The sequence below is a fragment of the Vulpes lagopus genome, chromosome 9 (assembly GCF_018345385.1).
Source record: "Vulpes lagopus strain Blue_001 chromosome 9, ASM1834538v1, whole genome shotgun sequence".
Classification (NCBI taxonomy): Eukaryota; Metazoa; Chordata; class Mammalia; order Carnivora; family Canidae; genus Vulpes; species Vulpes lagopus.
Window position 1 is genome coordinate 40,784,868 of NC_054832.1, and position 18,996 is coordinate 40,803,863.

Genomic DNA, 18,996 nt, shown 5'->3' on the forward strand with positions numbered 1-18,996 from the left:
AAAAATAAAGTCTTGCTAGTACACCTAATACAGCACTACCTCCACGCTAACAGTTGGTCTCATGGTAAGGGCTGCGGAAGACATCCAGACCAGAGCCACCGGTCATGGACTAACAGTAGGTGCCCCCGTGTCATACCCCAGCATGCCAGCGGTAGCCTAAGGCCGTCCCACACCACCATGGCACTCACCTCGCGTCCCCAGGACCTGTGGCACGTATGGTTACAACCGCTGTATCAACCTGGGGTGTATACAGGGCTCTCGCACTAGCCGTGGTCTCAGGCACCCACCGGGGCCTTGGCAATTATCCGCAGGGGGCGGGGGGATACTGCTCTACAGTAGCACTAATTCACATAAATTCATTGGACTAAAAATACTAGTATGTAAACCCAAATGTCATTTGACACATTTTTACAGTTAAATTAAGGCTCTGACAAAACAGCCTGAAAAATCAAAATTCATGTTTCAGGAAAGGCTTCATTCTTTTATTTTTTTTTTTTTTATTTTTTTTTTTATTTTTTATTTTTTTTTGGCTTCATTCTTTTAATGGGAAAAAATAGCTAGTTGCTCAGCAGCGTAATAGCAACAGTGGTTCATTTCTTTCATGATTAGAAAGCGTCACCTTGGCCTATTAATAATCCACAGAATTCAGCCAAGGAGCACTTTGGGAGAACACATTCAGACCTTCGCAGATTACTTTAAAAGTAGTAATCTATACCTTTAGATTAAAAAAGCCAATTAGAACATCTCTAAACAACAAAAACTACTGTTCTGTAGCCTGAAGGGTGGCGGTAGTAGTACTGAGAAATGATCATCAGCAGGAAGGATTGCTGGACGATTCCATTTCAATCTGAGGGAATGTGTGTGGAAAACCGGGTCCTACGGCATAACTAGAGCATTACTTCCAAACAAACAATGTCACCAACATGACAGGCTACACAAGTCCAAGGAGAAGGCAGAGGCTGGAAATGGCCAGAGACTGGAGAAATAATGGTGTGCTCTGCGTAGGAGCCTAAACCATGAGTGGATGACACCTCCTAGGGAGGATGTAGGGCAACCTGAAAGTAACGGAAGGACTAGCTTTGGGGGAGCCAAGGTTAAGGGGTCGACAGAGGGAGACACCCACACAGAAGAAAAGTAACAGAAGAATTGAATAAAAATGTCAAGGAAACCAAAGGAATAAAGAACTTTAAGAAGTGAGATGTGAACAAAAGGCTAAGGACTGAAGAGCACCCACTGGCTTTGGCCTTCGGTGACGCCAGGAGTCCAGTTACGCCGGATGGAAGAGCTTCAACACACCATGCAGAGAAGAGGAAGAGGAAGTAGAGGCACAGCCGCAGATGAAACCGTGTGTAAGCTGGGGGAGGTTAAGTACAGGAGTGGAGACAACTCATTAAGTGTCGCTGGAGAGAGAGAAAGCCTAAAACCTTGCCTTCATCAAGGAGTAACCATTCTCACCAAGAGTGCCCTGAGCGGTGAGTGCAGGAACATATTTTAAAGGTGGGAAGGAGGGATTTCAAGCTGGTACTTAATGGCCACAATTCCAAAGACTACAGTTCCCATGTGCACAGGAGCTGCTCAATCTGTCTTCTGGTCTATTCTACACACAGGCAGGGAAGCATGGAATAGGGGGAGAGAGGACAGGGGGCTAAACAGAAGGAAAGTCTAAAATAGTCCCTGACCACTGACCGCTGGCCCGGACACAGGAGATGAGGGGCCAGCGAAGGGCGGAGACCATGGTTTGGTTGGTAGTGGCACCAGTTTATATGGTTGCAGGATTTTTTCCAACCGGACTCAGTGGCTCAGGAAAAAAAAAAGCACACATTTTTGAAGTGGGATTTTTCCAGGTGAAATGAAGGATGAAAAAAGCAAAGATGCTGTAAATATCGGTCACAGGGTAGTTCTGACAGTAAGCCGTAGACAAGGAGGGGATCCCAAATCTGGCTGGCCATAAGAACTACCTGGGAAACTTAAAATCTGGATTCCAGAACCTCATCTCAGACCAAGCGACAGTACCTGACGGCGTACAGATTGGCATTTGCTGCACTGAAGTGAGTAGGGAAGGAAGGGAAGCTGTGAAGGGGCGGACAGACTGGTGAAAACCTAGTCTTCAACCTGAACACCTCACTGATCCTGAGGAACATGGGAGCCAGGAAGTGAGAGAGGGACAGGTAACTGGCCCAGAGCTCTTACGTGGAACAATTCTGACGACAAGGCACAGCTATGGGTGGGGTGGATAACGCAGGGTCTCGGTAACCATGGAACCCGTAAAGCTAGGGGGGTACTGGGTAAACTGACCATGTACATCCTGATGCACGCAGAGGAATAACCAGCAGACTGGTTAGATGAGCTGGTAAGGAGAAGACGTAAGCTTTAAGGACAAAGCATAAACCGATCACAAGGAGAAACGGTTTGGAAGCAGCACTGGGGAAGTGACAGGGTCGTACTGCCTGCCAGCCCTGCACAGGCTGGAAGTGGCAAGGGACTCGCCTCCCAAGTAAAGCTGGCTTTATGTTCTTTTTCTTTCTTTCTTTTTTTTTAAATACTATCAGGCTATAGGGATCCCTGGGGGGCTCAGTGGTTGAGTGTCCGCCTTGGGCCCAGGGTGTGATCTTGGAGTTCTGGGATTGATACCTACATCGGGCTCCCCACAGGGAGCCTGCTTCTCCCTCTGCCTGTGTCTCTGCCTTCCGTGTCTCTCTCATGAATAAATAAAATCATTAAATAAATAAATAAATAAATAAATAAATAAACAAACAAACAAACAAACTATTATCATTTTTCCTCTAAATGATGGTCATACAATTTAGTCCAAGTAGGGAACTTTAAAAGACATACCATAGGGCAAAATTTTGTTAATATGGGTGAAAGAGCAAAGACAAAGTATCTATAGTGATAACGATGCAATGAATGTTAGGCAAGTAAAAATGGGCCAAAAATTTATAATGCTTTGGCTAGTGAGTCAAATTTTCATATAAATAATTCATCTCTTCAATAACTACTGAGCATCTGTTATGCACCAGGCACCATTCTAGGTAGCAATTATGACACAATCAAGTCCCTACTTTGTGGGGAAATAGCCAGTAAGTAAGTATATAGTACATCAAAGGTACGTAAGTATAATGGAGGAAAATTTCAAAAGGGAAATGAGAAGCACAGAGAGTCTTGGGGGGGAAAAGGGTGGGGAGAGACACTGCAGTTTTATAAGATGACATCTCAGGAGACCTGAGAGAAGAAATGTTTCTGGAAAATTAAATTTCAAAGGCCCCACAGTGGTGAATGCTTTCAGCATATGCAAGGAACAGTAGGGCTAATGGGATAAGAGAAGTTGGCAGGGGAGAAAGTCAGGTAGATGGTTCGAGGTCAAGTCATCTGCAACCCTGTAGGCCATTATGAGGATCTGACGCCGCCCGAGATGGGAAATCATTTAAAGATTTGGAGCAGAGAAAGGACATGATCTAACATTTTAATACAAAATAAAGTAGGGGTAAAAGCTCTAAGATCAAAACAGGATCTGTTAAAAGTAAACACAGATAACCAAATTCTGGTAGCAACAAGGTACACAAAATCTTTTTTTGTTGGTCCAAATCTTAATAGTTTAATACCAGGGGAAATAGTATATACTGAAGAAAGGCATAAAGTAACTTACTGCAATTTGTCTTTTATCTGTTTCTCCTCTTTTATGATGAAGATCTAAACAAATCAGTTAAGAATAATAAATCTGATTAAATGCCATCACAGAATCTCAATTGTGCCTCAAATATGATTTGTAAAGTACACAGTATTTTTTTAATTTACAGAAATGAACTGTTCTAATAGCCCATGTATTGATGAAAGGATACAAGTCAAGTATTCCAAAATGGTGACATCCCATATGTAGTCATAGTAGGAGTCCATAGCATCGTGACTGAAAAACAGAATTTAGTTACTTCCTCTTTCTTAAGCAGAAAATTTCAACTTCATTTTATTTTAAAAATCATTCATACCTGTTTTGTTCCTGCAATGATTTAAAGGCTGTCTTGTAGTCAATCTCTCTGAGGAACTGACATAAAATTGCCACCTACATAAATAAAGATTTGAAAAATGGTTTCATGTAACCAGTATCAACAATGATTCCTGCTTTGGATAGAGTAAATTTATTTTATTCAATATTGTTTAGAAATCTCTACACTCAATGTGGGGTTCAAACTCACAACCCTACGATCAAGAGCTGTGTGCTGCTCCAACTGAGCCAGCCAGGTACCCCCAGCAGGGGTAATTTTTAATGATTCGTACATCATCACGATCCTGTGCTCCCTGCTCAGTGGGGAGCTCGCTTCTCCCTCTCCCTCGTCCCCTGCTTGTGAGCATTCACTCTCTTGAGCTTTCTCTCTCCCTCTCTCGTACTCCCTCTCAAATAAAAATCTTAAAAAAGAAAAATCTGCCTAATGTTGTTAATCAATGACCTAAATCATAAATTTTTACCAGCTTTATTTGAGAAACTGGCAAAAAGCCAGCTCAGAAAACTAAAAGGAATGGAAAACTGCCAAACAAAAGTATTATGTAATGACTTTCAAGGATGTAGAGAGCATGCAATTAGAGCCGTCACAGCTAATTCACTCCTCCGCCCCCTCAAGGCTCTGGCAACCACCGATCTACATTCTGACTATAGATTCGCCTACTCTGGACATTTCACATGAATGAAATCCTACTACAAAGCCATGTCAATGCGGTTTTTATTCAACATAAACACTTCTAAGATCCATCCCTGATATAGCATGTATCAGCCCTTCATTCACTTTTATGGCAAAATAATATTCTACTGTAGGATCTACCAAATTTTACTGATCCATTCATCAACTGATGGACATCTGGGTTGTTTCTACTTTTTGGCTCTTATGAATAATGCTACTGTGAACATTCATGTACAAATCTTCCTATGGACAGGTTTTTAATTTTCTTGGTTACAAACCTAAGAATTAAACTGCTAGGTCACATGGTAATTTTAAGCATACATTTTGAAGAAGTGCCAAACTGTTTTCCAAAGAGGTTGCCCCATTTTAGATCACTACCAACAGTGAGTGTATGAGGGTTACAATTTCTCCACACCTTCACCAACAGTAGCTACTGTCTGTCTTTCAATTACAGTCATCCTAGTCAATATGAAGGGTATCTCACTGTGGTATTGATTTGTGTTTCCCTAGTGACTGATGTACATATCCACTCTTAAATATTTAAAAAAAAAAAAAAAAAAAAGGATGCCAGGGTGACTCAATGGTTGAGTATCTGCCTTTTTAGCTCAAGGCGTGATCCGGGGTCCTGGGATCAAGTCTCTGCCTGCTTCTCCCTCTGCCTAATGTCTCTGCCTCTCTCTCTGTGTCTCTCATGAATAAATGAAATATTAAAAAATATATGTATATAAAATACACACACACACACACACACACACACACACACACTTGAAAACACTTCCATTTAGAAGATTCAATGACCAATGTTTTCTAATTCATACTTTCATTTTAGTTAAAATTTACTAAAAAATTTTAAAGAATATGCCAAATTCTTAACCAAAACTATACATATGAAAATAAACCAACATAATATAAACTAACCTGTGTGTGGCAATTCAGCAAAGAACAACATTTTATCATTCGTTTTATTACCTACAAAAACAAATTGATTATTTTCAAAAACTAGTTAACATCAACTGCAACCAATTTACCATTACCACTCTGATGTGGAATGTCAACAGTGGTGAAAACTGTATGTGGGAACGGTAGGTATGTAAGAACTCTTATTTTTTGCTTAATTTTGCTGTGATTCTAAAAGTGCTCTAAAAATTATAATTTTTCATTAAAAATAGCTGGTTACTAAAAAATTTAAGGAATTATTTCAAAAGCCATTTATTATTAAGTATTGAAAAATACCATTTAGAAGTTGATACCGGTGGCCTAAACCAGAGGAAAGAGAAATACGTACAGAAAGAAAATGAAATAAATTTGAGATTTACAAGATAGAATCAATTATGTCTTGAAGACTAATAGGATTTTGGTAAGAGCATTAGCGAATAGAGGAGACTCAGGATTTGGGCTTGGTCAACTCAAATGGCTGACTGAACAAAAGGTGTGTGGTGTTTTGGAGTTTTGTCATCGTTATTTTATGGAAAAAGGTCAGCAGGAGGGAGACTATAAGGTAAGATGCTGAAATCAGTTTTGGACAGGTTGAGTTTTCAGGTGTTCTAGGAAATCAAAGCAGCAATGATCTATATAGGCCCTGAAAATATGGAGAGGAACTGGGTCCAGAGCATTCAATTTAGGAGTTACCATCATATACGTGGAAACAAACTCACCCTGAAAGGGGTCCAGGAAAATGAAAGCATTCAGGTAGACAAGAAAGAGAGCCCACAGAAACAACTTACCTGGTCTGTATACACGTCAGGGGGCACGGCTTTATTGAAGAAATCAGAACACACAGCTCCTGCCTGCAGGTAATAGTGAAGAGCTGCCGAATACTGATTTGTTGCTGAAGTAGAAAAATGGAAATGCAGAATTACCTATTAGACACACCAGGTGAAAAAACAGACAAGGCCTCTTTTGTGAAGAGTTGGGTATTATACTTCATGAGTTGAAAAAAGCAGACTCAAAAACAAAACAAAACAAAACCAGACTCAAACCACAAGGCTACAGATAACACTCAACGAGGACAACACAGAAAAATCGCATCTTTAAAAACTATTTTAAGGAAGCAATAGGATATGCTCCTTGCTTTCTAACGGATTAGCCAAAAATTTAGCTCACAGAAATTAAGTATTGGAGGTATCTGTTTCCCAAACACCCACTAGGAACATGCCTAATTTGCTGAGGTAGTTTATCATCAGTAAATCTATTTTGAATATAGGTATTAAGATCTTGAGAATAAGTTATTTGGGGGGGTTAGGGTGAAAATGAACATTAAAACTGCTATTTAGGGGGATCCCTGGGTGGCTCAGTGGTTTAGCAGCGCCTTCAGCCCAGGGCGTGATCTTGGAGACCCAGGATCGAGTCCCACGTCGGGCTCCTTGCATGGAGCCTGCTTCTTCCTCTGCCTGTGTCTCTGCCTCTCTGTCTCTCATGAATAAATAAATAAAATATTAAAAAAAAAAAAACTAGTAATTATTGGGACGCCTAGATGGCTCAGTGGTTGGGTATCAGCCTTCAGCTCAGGGCATGATCCTGCGGTCCTGGGATCAAGTCCCACGTCAGGCTCCCTGCATGGAGCCTGCTTCTCCCTCTGCAGAGACACAGGCAGAGGGGGAAGCAGACTCCTCCTGACAGTTACGCATCTGCCTTTAGCCCAGCGCCTGATGCCAGTGTCCTGGGATTGAGTCCCACATCTGGCTCCCTGCAAGGAGCCTGCTTCTCCCTCTGCCTGTGTCTCTGCGCCTCTCTCTCTGTGTCGTTCATGAATAAATAAAATCTTTACAAAAAAAAAGTGTCTAAACAGATTTTAAAATAGCATATTTAGACTAGAACATTTTAAAATAGCAATTTTACAGGGTCGCCCCTGGATGGCTCAGTCAACTAAGCATCCGACTCCTGGTTTCAGCTCAGGTTGTAATAATTTATTTTTTAAATTAGCGATTTTACAAACTAAACTTTAACTTCTTTCCCTAGGAATGTTTTAACCGACTTAGTAGATGAACATTCACTTTTTCAAAAGAAAAAAAGAGTTAACATAAAAATTTAAAGCATCTGAACCAAAGGCTCAACATGGAAAAATGAATATATAATGAGTATATCTAGAAGAAGAATTAGAGGTCAAAACAAGACTTAAAGTAGTGGGGAGGGACACCTGGGTGGCTCAGTGGTCGAGCACCTGCCTCCAGCCCAGGGCGTGATCCTGGAGTCCCGGGATCGAGTCCCGTATCGGGCTCCCTGACTGGAGCCTGCTTCTCCCTCTGCCTGTGTCTCTGCCTCTCTCTCTGTGTCCCTCATGAATAAATAAATAAATTCTTTAAAACAAAATAAAATATTGAGGAAAAATGTGTAATAAATTTATTTTTTGCTTCTAAAAATGCTACAAAAAAGAACAAACCACAAAGCAACCATACATCTCACTTACCAAAATAAATGTCTGCCTGAATAATTAACCAGGAATGGTTGTTTGGATTTATACTGAGGGCATATCGAACCAGCTCCTTCACTGTGATTGCCACAGCTTCAAAGTCCACTGACTGGAGGCTTCAAAGGAAAAACAAAAAACAAAAAACCCACAATGAACATTAATCTCTCTCTTTCAACTTCAAATTCCATACATATTTATTAAAAACAAAAAGATTTAGCCAAAATTTAGGTGACCAAAATACAATGCTACATATTCCTGAGAGTAGACCCATTAAAACCAACACAGCTAAGTGTAGGAGGGCCCAGGCCAGCTGCTCTGGGCCGGGTTAAACCTGCAGCCCTCTGATGCAGAGAGCCATCTGCAGCCCTCTGTGAGCCTACCTGCCAGCCCCAGCCCTGCTGCCCCCCTGCTGCCCCCAGGAGGCAGTCGGGCACAGCCGGAGAGAACACCGGCTCCGGGTCAGACCCCCGGGAGGCTCAGGTCCTAGCTCTAGCATTACAAGGTGAAGCTGGATAAAGTGCTTCCTGCCAGGAGGGGTCAGATCCGGCCATAATCTGCCAGCCTCCCCGGGACAGCAGGAAAGCTGCGGTACTGTCTGCTAGATTATATTACATTTACAGCTAAATGACTGAAACTCCTTTGTGATATTTTATAGAAATCTATAAAATGTTGGGTCGCCCGGAGGGCTCAGCGGTTGAGCGTTTGCCTTGGGCCCAGGGTGTGACCCCGGGGTCCCAGGATCGCATCCCGCGTCGGGCTCCCTGCATGGAGCCTGCTTCTCCCTCTGCCTGGGTCTCTGCCTCTCTCTCTGTGTCTCTCATGAATGAATAAACAAAATCTTTTAAAAAATTAAATTTAAATTAAAAAAAAAAACTTTGGGAAAAAAAAACAACTTCGTAGAACCTGCTGAGTACGTGAATATAGGAGTGAAGAGGAGCAGGGAGGTAGACATCTCGGCACAGTGGCTCTAGTCTGGGGCAGAGGCAGAGGAAGTCCTCGACCATTAATAGGAATGGGGAATTTGGGGGGCCGCCTGGGTGGCTCAGCAGTTGAGCCTCTGCCTTTGGCCCAGGTCGTGACCCCGGGGTCTCAGGATGGAGTCCCACATCAGGCTACCTGCATGGAGCCTGCTTCTCCCTCTGCCTGTCTCCACCTGTCTCCTGCATCTCTCACGATTAATAAATAAAATTTTTAATTTATTAAAAAAAGAGAAATTTATAAAATGTTACCAAGAATTCTACCTACATATCAAATAACTGATCTTAAAATAGCCATACTTAATTCATGCCATTCTCACACTATTCTTGGGAGTCAATAAAGACTCCTGCTCAGGAGAAGTGTTTTTTTTTTTCTGGTCATTTGGTCACATTTTATTTTCTCTAGGTCAATTTACATAAAAGTATCATGAAGATAATAGTTATTAAGCCTATTATGTGCCAGTTCTTATTCTAAACACCTAGTTTAGAAAATGTATTAATTTATTTAATCCTCACAAATCTGAGGTAGGTACTATTCCTACATCTACTTAATAAATGAGAAAATGGACTAAGAAAGCAACTTATCCAAAGTTATATACCAGGTAAGTGAAGAAGAGTCTTTGAGACTCAAACCCTATCAATCTAGCTCAAAGCCTCTATGGTAAACTATTTTTTTGCCTCATTTATAAACATACACTGAAAATCAATCATTAGGTTACATTTTTTTAAGAGACTTTTTTATTTTAAAGATTTATTTATTTATTCATGAGAGATATAGAGAGAGGCAGACACACAGGCAGAGGGAGAAGCAGGCTCCCTGCCGGGAGCCCGATGCGGAACTCGATCCCAGATTCCGTGATCACAGCCTGAGCCGAAGGCAGGTGCCCATCTGCTAAGCCACCCAGGTATCCCTGAGGTTACAATCTTAATTTAGGATAAGGAAGCAACTTCACAGAGTTCCTACCAATCACCAGTTAAAAAAGCAGAAGGATCTCTATCTGATTTTTGGACTGCTATCTAGTATACTAAATTTTACACAAGGTGCCTCTGGGTGGCTCAGTCAGTTAAGGGCCCAACTCTTGATTTTGGCTGGGGTCATGACCTCAGAGTTCTGAGATCGAGCCCCATGTCAGGTGCCTGCTTAAGATTCTCTCTCCCAGGAAAAAAAAAAAAAAAAAAAAAAAGATTCTCTCTCCCAGGACACCTGGGATCTCAGTGGCTGAGTGCCTTCAGCTCAGGGTGATCCCAGGGTCCTGTGATCGAGTCCCTCTGCCTATGTCTCTGCCTTCAGTGTTTCTCTCATGAATAAATAAATAAAATCTTGGGACACCTGGGTGGCTCAGCGGTTGAGCATCTGCCTTCAACTCAGAACATGATCCCAGAGTTCTGGGATCTAGTCCCACATCGGGCTCCTGCATAGAGCCTGCTTCTCCCTCTGCCTGTCTCTCTGCCTCCCTCTGTGTCTCTCATGAATAAATAAATAAATTTTTAATAAATAAATAAATAAATAAAATCTTAAAAAAAAAAATCTCTCTCCCCCTCCTACAGTCCCTCCCTCCCCCACCTGGTTCCTGTGTATGTGTAAGAAAATTAAAAAAAAAAAAAATTTACATAAAAATCTACACTTATGAGATGCCTGTGGCTGGCTCAGTCAGTAAAGCATGTGACTTTTGCTCTTGGGGTTGTAAATTCAAGCCCCATGATGGGTATAGAAATTACTTAAAAATCTTGAAAAAAATCTACAGTTATAATGTTACGTAATAGGCACATTTGCTTCTTGATGCATAGTGATCCTTTGGGAAACAAGCCTCAGTGAGCACAGCAGAGGGTCACTCACCCACCTTTGATCCTCCAAGCCTCTACATGAGATGCACAACAACTTCCAATCTCCAAGCTTGGGATGAAAGCAAAGTACTCTCAATCTACAGACTGCTTATCTACCTACTAAAATCTTTTCTTCTTCAAGTATGCCACAAAGAACAATAAAATAAGGCCTAGTCCTGCCTTTTAGGCACAAAGTGGGGGAAAAAAAAGGGCTGCCTGGAGAGAAGAAAAAGTAACTTCTGTGAGGAAAGAAATGGGACTTCTGAATGAGAAGCTGCTATGTGTAGGAAGAGAAATGTGTAAATAGTTTCTTCTAGAAAAAGAACATTTTCTTCTCCCTCTCCAAAATTCCATCATCTTCTTACAATTCTCAGGAGATGAAAGAGAGAACATTTCTTAACGTATCCAAGAACTTAGTAACTAAAAAGGGTTTGGGAGCCTCTGACAATCACAGCATTAGAATGGACCCACAAAGAATTATTAAAAAATCATTTTCAAAAAGATACTTGTAAAAGATGTAAAATGCTGGAAACCTAACAGGAAATTTTTTTGACCTTGATTTTCTAATTCTACCCATTGACAAAATATCAGGATCACTTAGGGATCTTTTTCGACCAAAGGCTGGTATACCTTAGCTCTTAGAGTCACACCATATTCATTTTTAGGAAAATAATGGCTGCAAAAGACAAACTAACTTGGCTGTAGAATCCTTATAGACTTTAGCCTTTTAGTCAAATTATTCGAGGTTATCTGTATCAGGATGGTTTCTAAATACATAAATAATAAGTTATAATACATCTTACTTGGGGATGGAGGATGGCCAAATAGAAATGTGCTCAGCTGTAATATCATTCACAATGTCCTCCTTAAAAAAAAAAAAAAAAAAAATTAAAGTGTGATTTTAACAGGAAATTTCTTTCAAAGATTTTTTTTAATAAAATTATAAAATACTGACCCGAACATTGTGAAGTTTCACAAATAGTGACAAAATAATAGTCAAAACCAATGGTTCCTACAATAAAGAAAATACAGAATCCTTAAATATTATAAGTATTTAATATTCCTCCTATCAACCTCAGGGATACCAAGTATTTTCTCTCTAAAGATTCTTTGACTTTAGAAATGTACCATATTCTTTAGTTTAAAGCATACACACTACAGGTCAAGTTTATTTTTAATCTCATGAAAGAAATCATAGTATATAATTTACACAAAAATTACCCTACTTAGGGGAGCTTGGGGGCTTGGTTGGTTGAATGTCTGACTCTTGGTTCTGGCTCAGGTCATGATCTCAGGGGTGTGAGATCAAGCCCCGAGTTGGGCTCTGCTCTCAGCATGGAGGGAGCTTGAGATTCTCTGCCCCTCCCCCAATCACGTGTGTGTGTGTGTGTGTGTGTGTGTGTGTGTGTGTGTGTGTGTGTCACGCACACACACAGTTTCTCTCTAAAATAAATAAATCTTAAGAGACAAATTACCATATTTAGGTGACTGGTTTATGGTGCTCAAGTCTCTTCAGATGACTTTTTGAATTGAGTAAATCTCTTTTCCAATTAGTATTTCCAGCTATCTCTAAAAAACGTTTTTTTTCCTTACTCAACATTTAAAGGATGGAATCTAGGTTATGTTCAGTAAATACATGTAACATTAATCCTAGCAAAAATTAAAGCTAGGCTTCACACATCCAGCCCTATTAGGAAGACTGCTTTAGGGACGCCTGGGTGGCTCAGCAGTTTAGCGCCTGCCTTCAGCTCAGCGCGTGATCCTGGAGTCCTGGGATCGAGTCCCACATCGGGCTCCCTGCAGGGAGCCTGCTTCTCCTCTGCCTGTGTCTCTGCCTCTCTCTGTCTCTCATGAATAAAAACATAAAATCTTAAAAAGGGGGGGGGGGGGGAGATTGCTTTAAAATTTAAAAAATACCTGTTCTATTCACTAAAACATGTAAAGGTAAATGCACAATAAACCTCTCCATTCAGACCATCTCAACTTCAGGAATATCACTGAAGATAATAAGCACACTATACAGAGCACTTAAATAACCAGCATTTAAACACTCAATATTTTTCAGTCCTATTTTATGAAAATCAGTAGTAATAATTAGATCAACTTTTAGTAAGACTTACCCGTAATTTTTTGATAAAGGAAAGTAGTTCACTCCTACAAAAAACACAAATTTTGTATACACATTTACTATCATAAATTAGAAAGTAAATTATAGATGTAAGTTTATTCCTAACTCTCCAATTCTGCATGTATGAAAGAGCATAATGTTCTATTGTTAAACAAACCTAATAAAACAATTTCTGTTTTAATCACATGTGACTTCTTCAACACTATGCAGTCACAGGCATCACTGATTCTGATTTCCAGAAGATACTAAATGACTAATAATCTCTTAAAAATAACATTTATAAACAAAAGACATTTCCAAAGGTGGCCATGTCAGTACAGAGATCAGCACCAGAGAACACTGTCCATCTTTATGATATACAAGGATAAAGGCAGATGCTCTTGAAACAGTACAAATAGAATAATAAACTCAAAAAATAAACTGACAGAAACATACCGATACATTATACCTAATGTAGATTCCCTCTGCTTTATTAAACTAACTCTGCCATCATTTCCTCGTTTGTGTTGACTGGACACACTACAGATCTGAACAACAACTTCCCAAAGGTCTTTAGCAGTCCGTCTACTTTCTTTAGGGCCAGGAAGTTCTTTGCATGTAGCTGCTAAAAGCTGTCCAAGCTATAACACGAAAAACAGAAAATATACAAAAAAATAATTTGTGACATCATACATCTAAGTTCTATTATTAAGGCACACTTAAAGAAGGATAACTACCCAAATATACCCCAGTTATTTTACATTGTGCCTTCTATCCAACCGCTGAGGAATGTTAGAGCTCACTGTCTACTGACGGATCAGAAATCTGAATGGGGAAGAGAATGCTCTGGTTCTGCTGCATTATAAGGCTCATTTTTTCTACACAATTAATGAGGACAAAAACAAGTAGAGTCTAATTACAAAACTGAGACAAAGCAGAGAGGTACATGATTTATTAAGAGTATGTGTGTGGAGGGGTACCAAGCTGGTAAATAGTATGATCCTACTTAAAGAGGTAGGGGCTGTGTGTGTGTGTGTGTGTGTGTGTGTGTCTGTGTGTGTGATGGAACATATATACAATGTTAACTGTGGTAAAAGCCCAGAGGTGCAATTAAAATAGTGCTTTAGGGGATCCCCGGGTGGCTCAGTGGCTGAACATCTGCCTTCAGCCCAGGGTGTGACCCCGGGGTCCTGGGATGGAGTCCCACATCGAGATCCCCGCAGGGGGTAAGATCTAGAACAACCTTTCTCTAAGAAAAAGCCACTGGGGCTACTGCAGCTGTGAGGAAGCAGCAAAAAGGAAGGACAGACTACTGAAGCTGAACGATCTGATAGAGGCAGCCTTAGAGACCAAAAATGCAGGAAGAATCCATAAAGAGTGCAATGGCTGAAAGCAAAAGTCAGAGAAAATATAGGCTCAAAAGGTAGAGGGGGAAAAAAACAGACACAAGTCAAGTTGAGCACTTCCTACATTCCCTCTGTAATTTCCCAAAAAGAGGGCCCCTCTATCCTTCGTCCTTATTAAATCTTACACATCATTGCTCTTGTAGAGAGTGAAGTGGCAAAGATCATTTCAAGTCCATCAGGAAAACCCAGATGCCCAACTGAACCTAGAAAATAGGATGGGGTCCCCACTGCTGACGGCAGCTTTTAAGGAGGTGGTCATACTATGACAAGATGAAAACTGATACTTTTCCCAATCTTTTTATAATAAAAAACGTCACACGGAAAATCTGAATAGTCCCCTGACACCTGCAGACCGGACTCACCGTTGCTGCTCTGCACACACTTCGGAGCCTACGAGTACTGTTTGCCGGCTGCTAAGCTGCAGACACCACACCTTGTCCCTAAGACCCTTGGGATGTATCTCCGGGGACGGGAACACTCACCTTCATAGCCACAACTGCATGATCACACCTAAGGTAATTCAGAACGCCGGTGCCTCCTAAGGCAGTAGAAATGATGTAAAAACCCTAGGTGTGGGCGCCTGGGTGGCTCAGGGGGTTAAGCTTCCGACTCTTGATTCCTCCTCAGGTCATATCAGGGTCATGAGATTGAGCCCTGCGTTGTGGAGCCTGCTTAGGATCCACTTTCTCCCTCCCTCTCTGGCTCTCCCCACCCCCGCACCACTGGCACTCTTTCTCTAACAACAACAACAACAAAACCCTAGGTGTGCTCTGTGAATGGACATCAAGGAGTCCACAGTCTGAAGAACATTTCACCCTATTCGCCTACTGAACACAAGTTCGCTTAGCCAGGGCCACCGTATATGCAGCTACTGACTGCAGTGCAGGGCTACTGTAGCTCCTTATCTCAATTCATTTGCCGTCGTCAACAATCACATGCTTAGTTGAAGGTCACTTACGTTAATTTACTTGAAAGTAAGAATTTTGAGAAGTCTTAGGCCCCAGGGGCACCTGGCTGGCTCAGTCAGAACACGTGACTCTTGATCTTGGCGTGGTGAGTTCAAGCCCAACACTGGGTACCAAGATTACTTAAATAAGTAAACTTAAAGAAAAAAAAAAAAAGCCTTGGGCCCAAATCAGTTGAATTCCATAAACATCTATGTGTGGGAACCAAACAAAGCACTGAGAATATAGAAAGTAAGTATCCAGATTATACAGGTCCAGTGCAACAAAAATGTATGTCCATGGTGCAAAAGTAGCAGGGCCAGTGGCACAGTTCAAAGGTAATAAGAGGAGAAAGTGATTTACTCATCTGCAGAGAAAGGAATAAGGCAAAGCTTCGAAGAAGCCACACCAACAGGCAGAAGTGGACGGGGCACCCTGGCTAAGCGACCAAATGGCACATGCTTACATGCAGAGGCGGAGAAAGCATCCGGCGTACAGAGCCCTGGAAGTACTCAGAGTACTCTGGTACTGCCAGCACAGAACCGGTGTGACCAAGGAGCAGGAACCAGCAGACTGAGGAAGAAGCACCTATACCTTAAGGCCTTGTAGGCCACACTCAAAAGACATAGGTCTTTGTCCTATGCTACTACTATTACCACCAAGCCCTCCTCCTCCTCCTATTAGCTAGTCTCTAACAACCCACGCGTCCATCAGTCCTGTGCACTTTCCAATATACCACACTGCCTCCTATCCTCATCCAAGAGGGAGACTGTATAGTTTCATATTATTTCAAAAGATCACATTTTAGTTACATGCTTAATTAAGATTATTCCCTTTCCTTTTTATGATTAACAGAATATTCAAATTAAAAAAAAAAAAAACAGGAAAAATAAAACTGATAAAAATCACCTAATATTCCACTATCCAGAGATAATGACTGCTAATATCCTTCCAGACTTTTCCCTTCCCATGTCTATCCATGTCCCATGCCAAATTCCAAGTTTGGAAACTGCTCCAAATTATAGTATTTTCAAAACAAAGTCCCTTACTCTAGACTTCTTTCTCTGACAAGGGAGCAAGGCGCCAACTAGGGAAGGTGCCACACAAACCCTAACCAGATGAGATAATGAAATGCTTCAATGACTCTTCAGCAAGGTCACCAGATATCCCTCCTTCTTCTGGACCAGATCAAGGAGACTGCAGGAAGCAGTGGGAGAACTCAGCCCAAAGTCAGGCAACTTGCAGCACAATATCCTGTGCCCTTGTACACAGCAAGCCATCAAACACACACCCAGGTCCACCGAAGCACAGCTCCCCAGAACTCATTGCTGAGAGAAGCAAAGAAAAAGCTACTGTCCTGAGCAACAAGCTAGGATCATAAAAGGAAATATCTTGGAACAAAATGGTTCTCTCTGAGACCTTATTAAAGACCAAGACTACGGGGCATAATCAGACAAATACTCTAGATATGAGGTAATGATGTTACAGAAAGTTCACTAAAAAAGCAGATATAATCCAATGTCTAAAATTTCAAAGAGAAGGATGATTCAAATTATGACAATAAATTTTAGGAACAAAAGGAAGAAAAACTTTACAAAAGAAATAAGTAAACCTTCAGAGGGTTGAAATGAGCTCAGTTTTTAAAAGGACATACATGAAATTAGGAGGAAAAAACAAAGTAAAAAAGTGACAAGAGTCTTGTGCCTGGGTGGCTCAGTCAGTTAAGCGTCGGCCTTCAGCTCAGGTCATGATCATCCCAGGGTCCTGGGATCAAGACCCGCAGGAGGCTCCCAGCTCAACAGGGAGTCTGCTTCCCCCTTTTCTCTCTCCCTCCACCTCTTTGACCTGCTTTTGCTTGCTCTCTCTCAAATAAATAAAATCTTAAAAAAAAAAGAAAATCTAAAGAAACAGGTACAATAATCTCATCCTAATAATCCTTTTGTTTAGATTAAACACAAGTTACCTTTACATATGGATTATTCTGAAGCAGAAATGCAGGAACTTGCAGTGTAAGGTATTCATTTTCCCTCCAGTTTAACATAAAAGCAACACACTCCTCAGCAATAACTTGACGAAGAGGAATATCTAAAAAAGAGGAAAACAGTCGGAGTTACCATCATAACATTAAAATGAGAACAAAACAAATACGTACTAAGATTTCAGTTAAACAAATTAAAAAGTATCTGTAGATGAAAAAATAGAAAAATTCTAAAGTTTTACATTTCTTCCAGAAAGTTAAGGTTTCCCAACAAAAGACTGCATGGTCCTACTAATCAACAAAATCATCTGCTAAGAATATTTTACATGCCCAATGCCCTCCTGAGGAAGTTCACAGTACCTGTCCTCTAGAAACTTATAATTCAAGTGAGCAGAGAACACACAAAAAAGTACATTGGTACATACAGTATAAACTTTTAGCACATTAAGAGCACAGAAATAGCTAAAACATAGAATTGTAACAACTCTGAGTAAACGTAGTTTAAATATTTCTTTTTTTTTTTTTTTTAGTTTTTAGTTTAAATATTTCTGATTAAAATGTAATAAATACTCCTAAGAAACAAGTCATTCACTTTCAAAAAATACTGACTATACCAAAAACAATTTTAAATAAAAAGTAACGAGACCCCCTCCAAAAAAAAAACCAAAAACCCAGAATTGTTTTGAACAAGAAAAGGAACTGTTTTGCACATAATTTCCTTTGAAATAATTATTAAATATACCTTAATATAAAATAGGTTACAAATGTTCATAGCTCAAAGTATATACCATTCAGGTTTTAATGTACTTCAGCAAAAAGAAAAAAAAATCAAAAGAATGCTAAATAACAATGTTAACTGAAAACAGAGCTATTAAATGTCTTGAGTACCTATATTTTCATCTTTCTAAACAAGACAGCCTGTGGCTCTTTATTTCTCACCTTACCCAAAAAGGATTTGAAATGAAAAAGAGTGGCAAAGGAACACAGCAAAATAAATTATACATTATTTGTATCACTGTCAAAAACAAACAAACAAACAAACAAACAAATAACCAGAAGTGAAAGCAGTATCCCCAACGCATGCCTATCACTGAGTTCAAGATCACACAGCATTCGGCTCCAAGGCTTCCTTTATTCACCCAGCACTCTTCAATAAAAGACTAACAAAGGTTCTTAAAAATAAATCAGAATCTAGGGAGAATTCTGATACAGGCTGAAAAGCAGTAATTTGAAGATTTAATTTCCTTGTAGGCATCTCAATGCAATTAATCATTATCTCTAAATGTAGAGTCCTATGCTACAACAGGAACCCAGAGCAGGCCTAGAATTCAATTTTTCTGAAATCTAAGGAACATAACAGGACAAGTATCTCAATAGAACGTTACCTAAAATACAAAGATACTAAAAGTTGAGGAATTTCAGGCACCTGGGTGGTTTGGTCAGTTGTAGCGTCCAACTCTTGATTTCAGCTGAGGTCATGATCCCAAGGTTGTGGGATCGAGTTCCATGTTGGGCTCCAGGCTCAGGTGGGAGTCTGCTTAAGATTCTCTCCCTCCCTCTCTCTCTGCCACCCCCCACTTGCATGCACACTCACATGCTCTCTAAAATGTCTTTTTTAAAAAAATTAATAAAAGGAGGAAAATTTCTCCCATAATACATTACTGGTTTTAGAATAATTAAT

At 40.4% G+C, this 18,996-nt stretch overlaps 1 protein-coding gene across 1 annotated transcript in view; it reads right to left on the reverse strand.

The window, feature by feature from the left end:
- The window catches only part of INTS8 (integrator complex subunit 8), a 51,460-nt gene that overhangs the window by 228 nt on the left and 32,236 nt on the right, over nucleotides 1-18,996 (reverse strand). The window contains exons 16-26 of the mRNA XM_041769101.1: nucleotides 17,301-17,422; nucleotides 13,444-13,628; nucleotides 13,001-13,034; nucleotides 11,836-11,892; nucleotides 11,684-11,745; nucleotides 8,077-8,195; nucleotides 6,395-6,498; nucleotides 5,589-5,639; nucleotides 3,984-4,057; nucleotides 3,840-3,904; nucleotides 3,647-3,690 (exon numbers count right to left, since the gene is read on the reverse strand). Of these exons, the coding sequence (XP_041625035.1) occupies nucleotides 3,647-3,690; nucleotides 3,840-3,904; nucleotides 3,984-4,057; nucleotides 5,589-5,639; nucleotides 6,395-6,498; nucleotides 8,077-8,195; nucleotides 11,684-11,745; nucleotides 11,836-11,892; nucleotides 13,001-13,034; nucleotides 13,444-13,628; nucleotides 17,301-17,422 (917 nt within the window). The remainder of the gene's footprint in view (nucleotides 1-3,646; nucleotides 3,691-3,839; nucleotides 3,905-3,983; nucleotides 4,058-5,588; nucleotides 5,640-6,394; nucleotides 6,499-8,076; nucleotides 8,196-11,683; nucleotides 11,746-11,835; nucleotides 11,893-13,000; nucleotides 13,035-13,443; nucleotides 13,629-17,300; nucleotides 17,423-18,996) is intronic.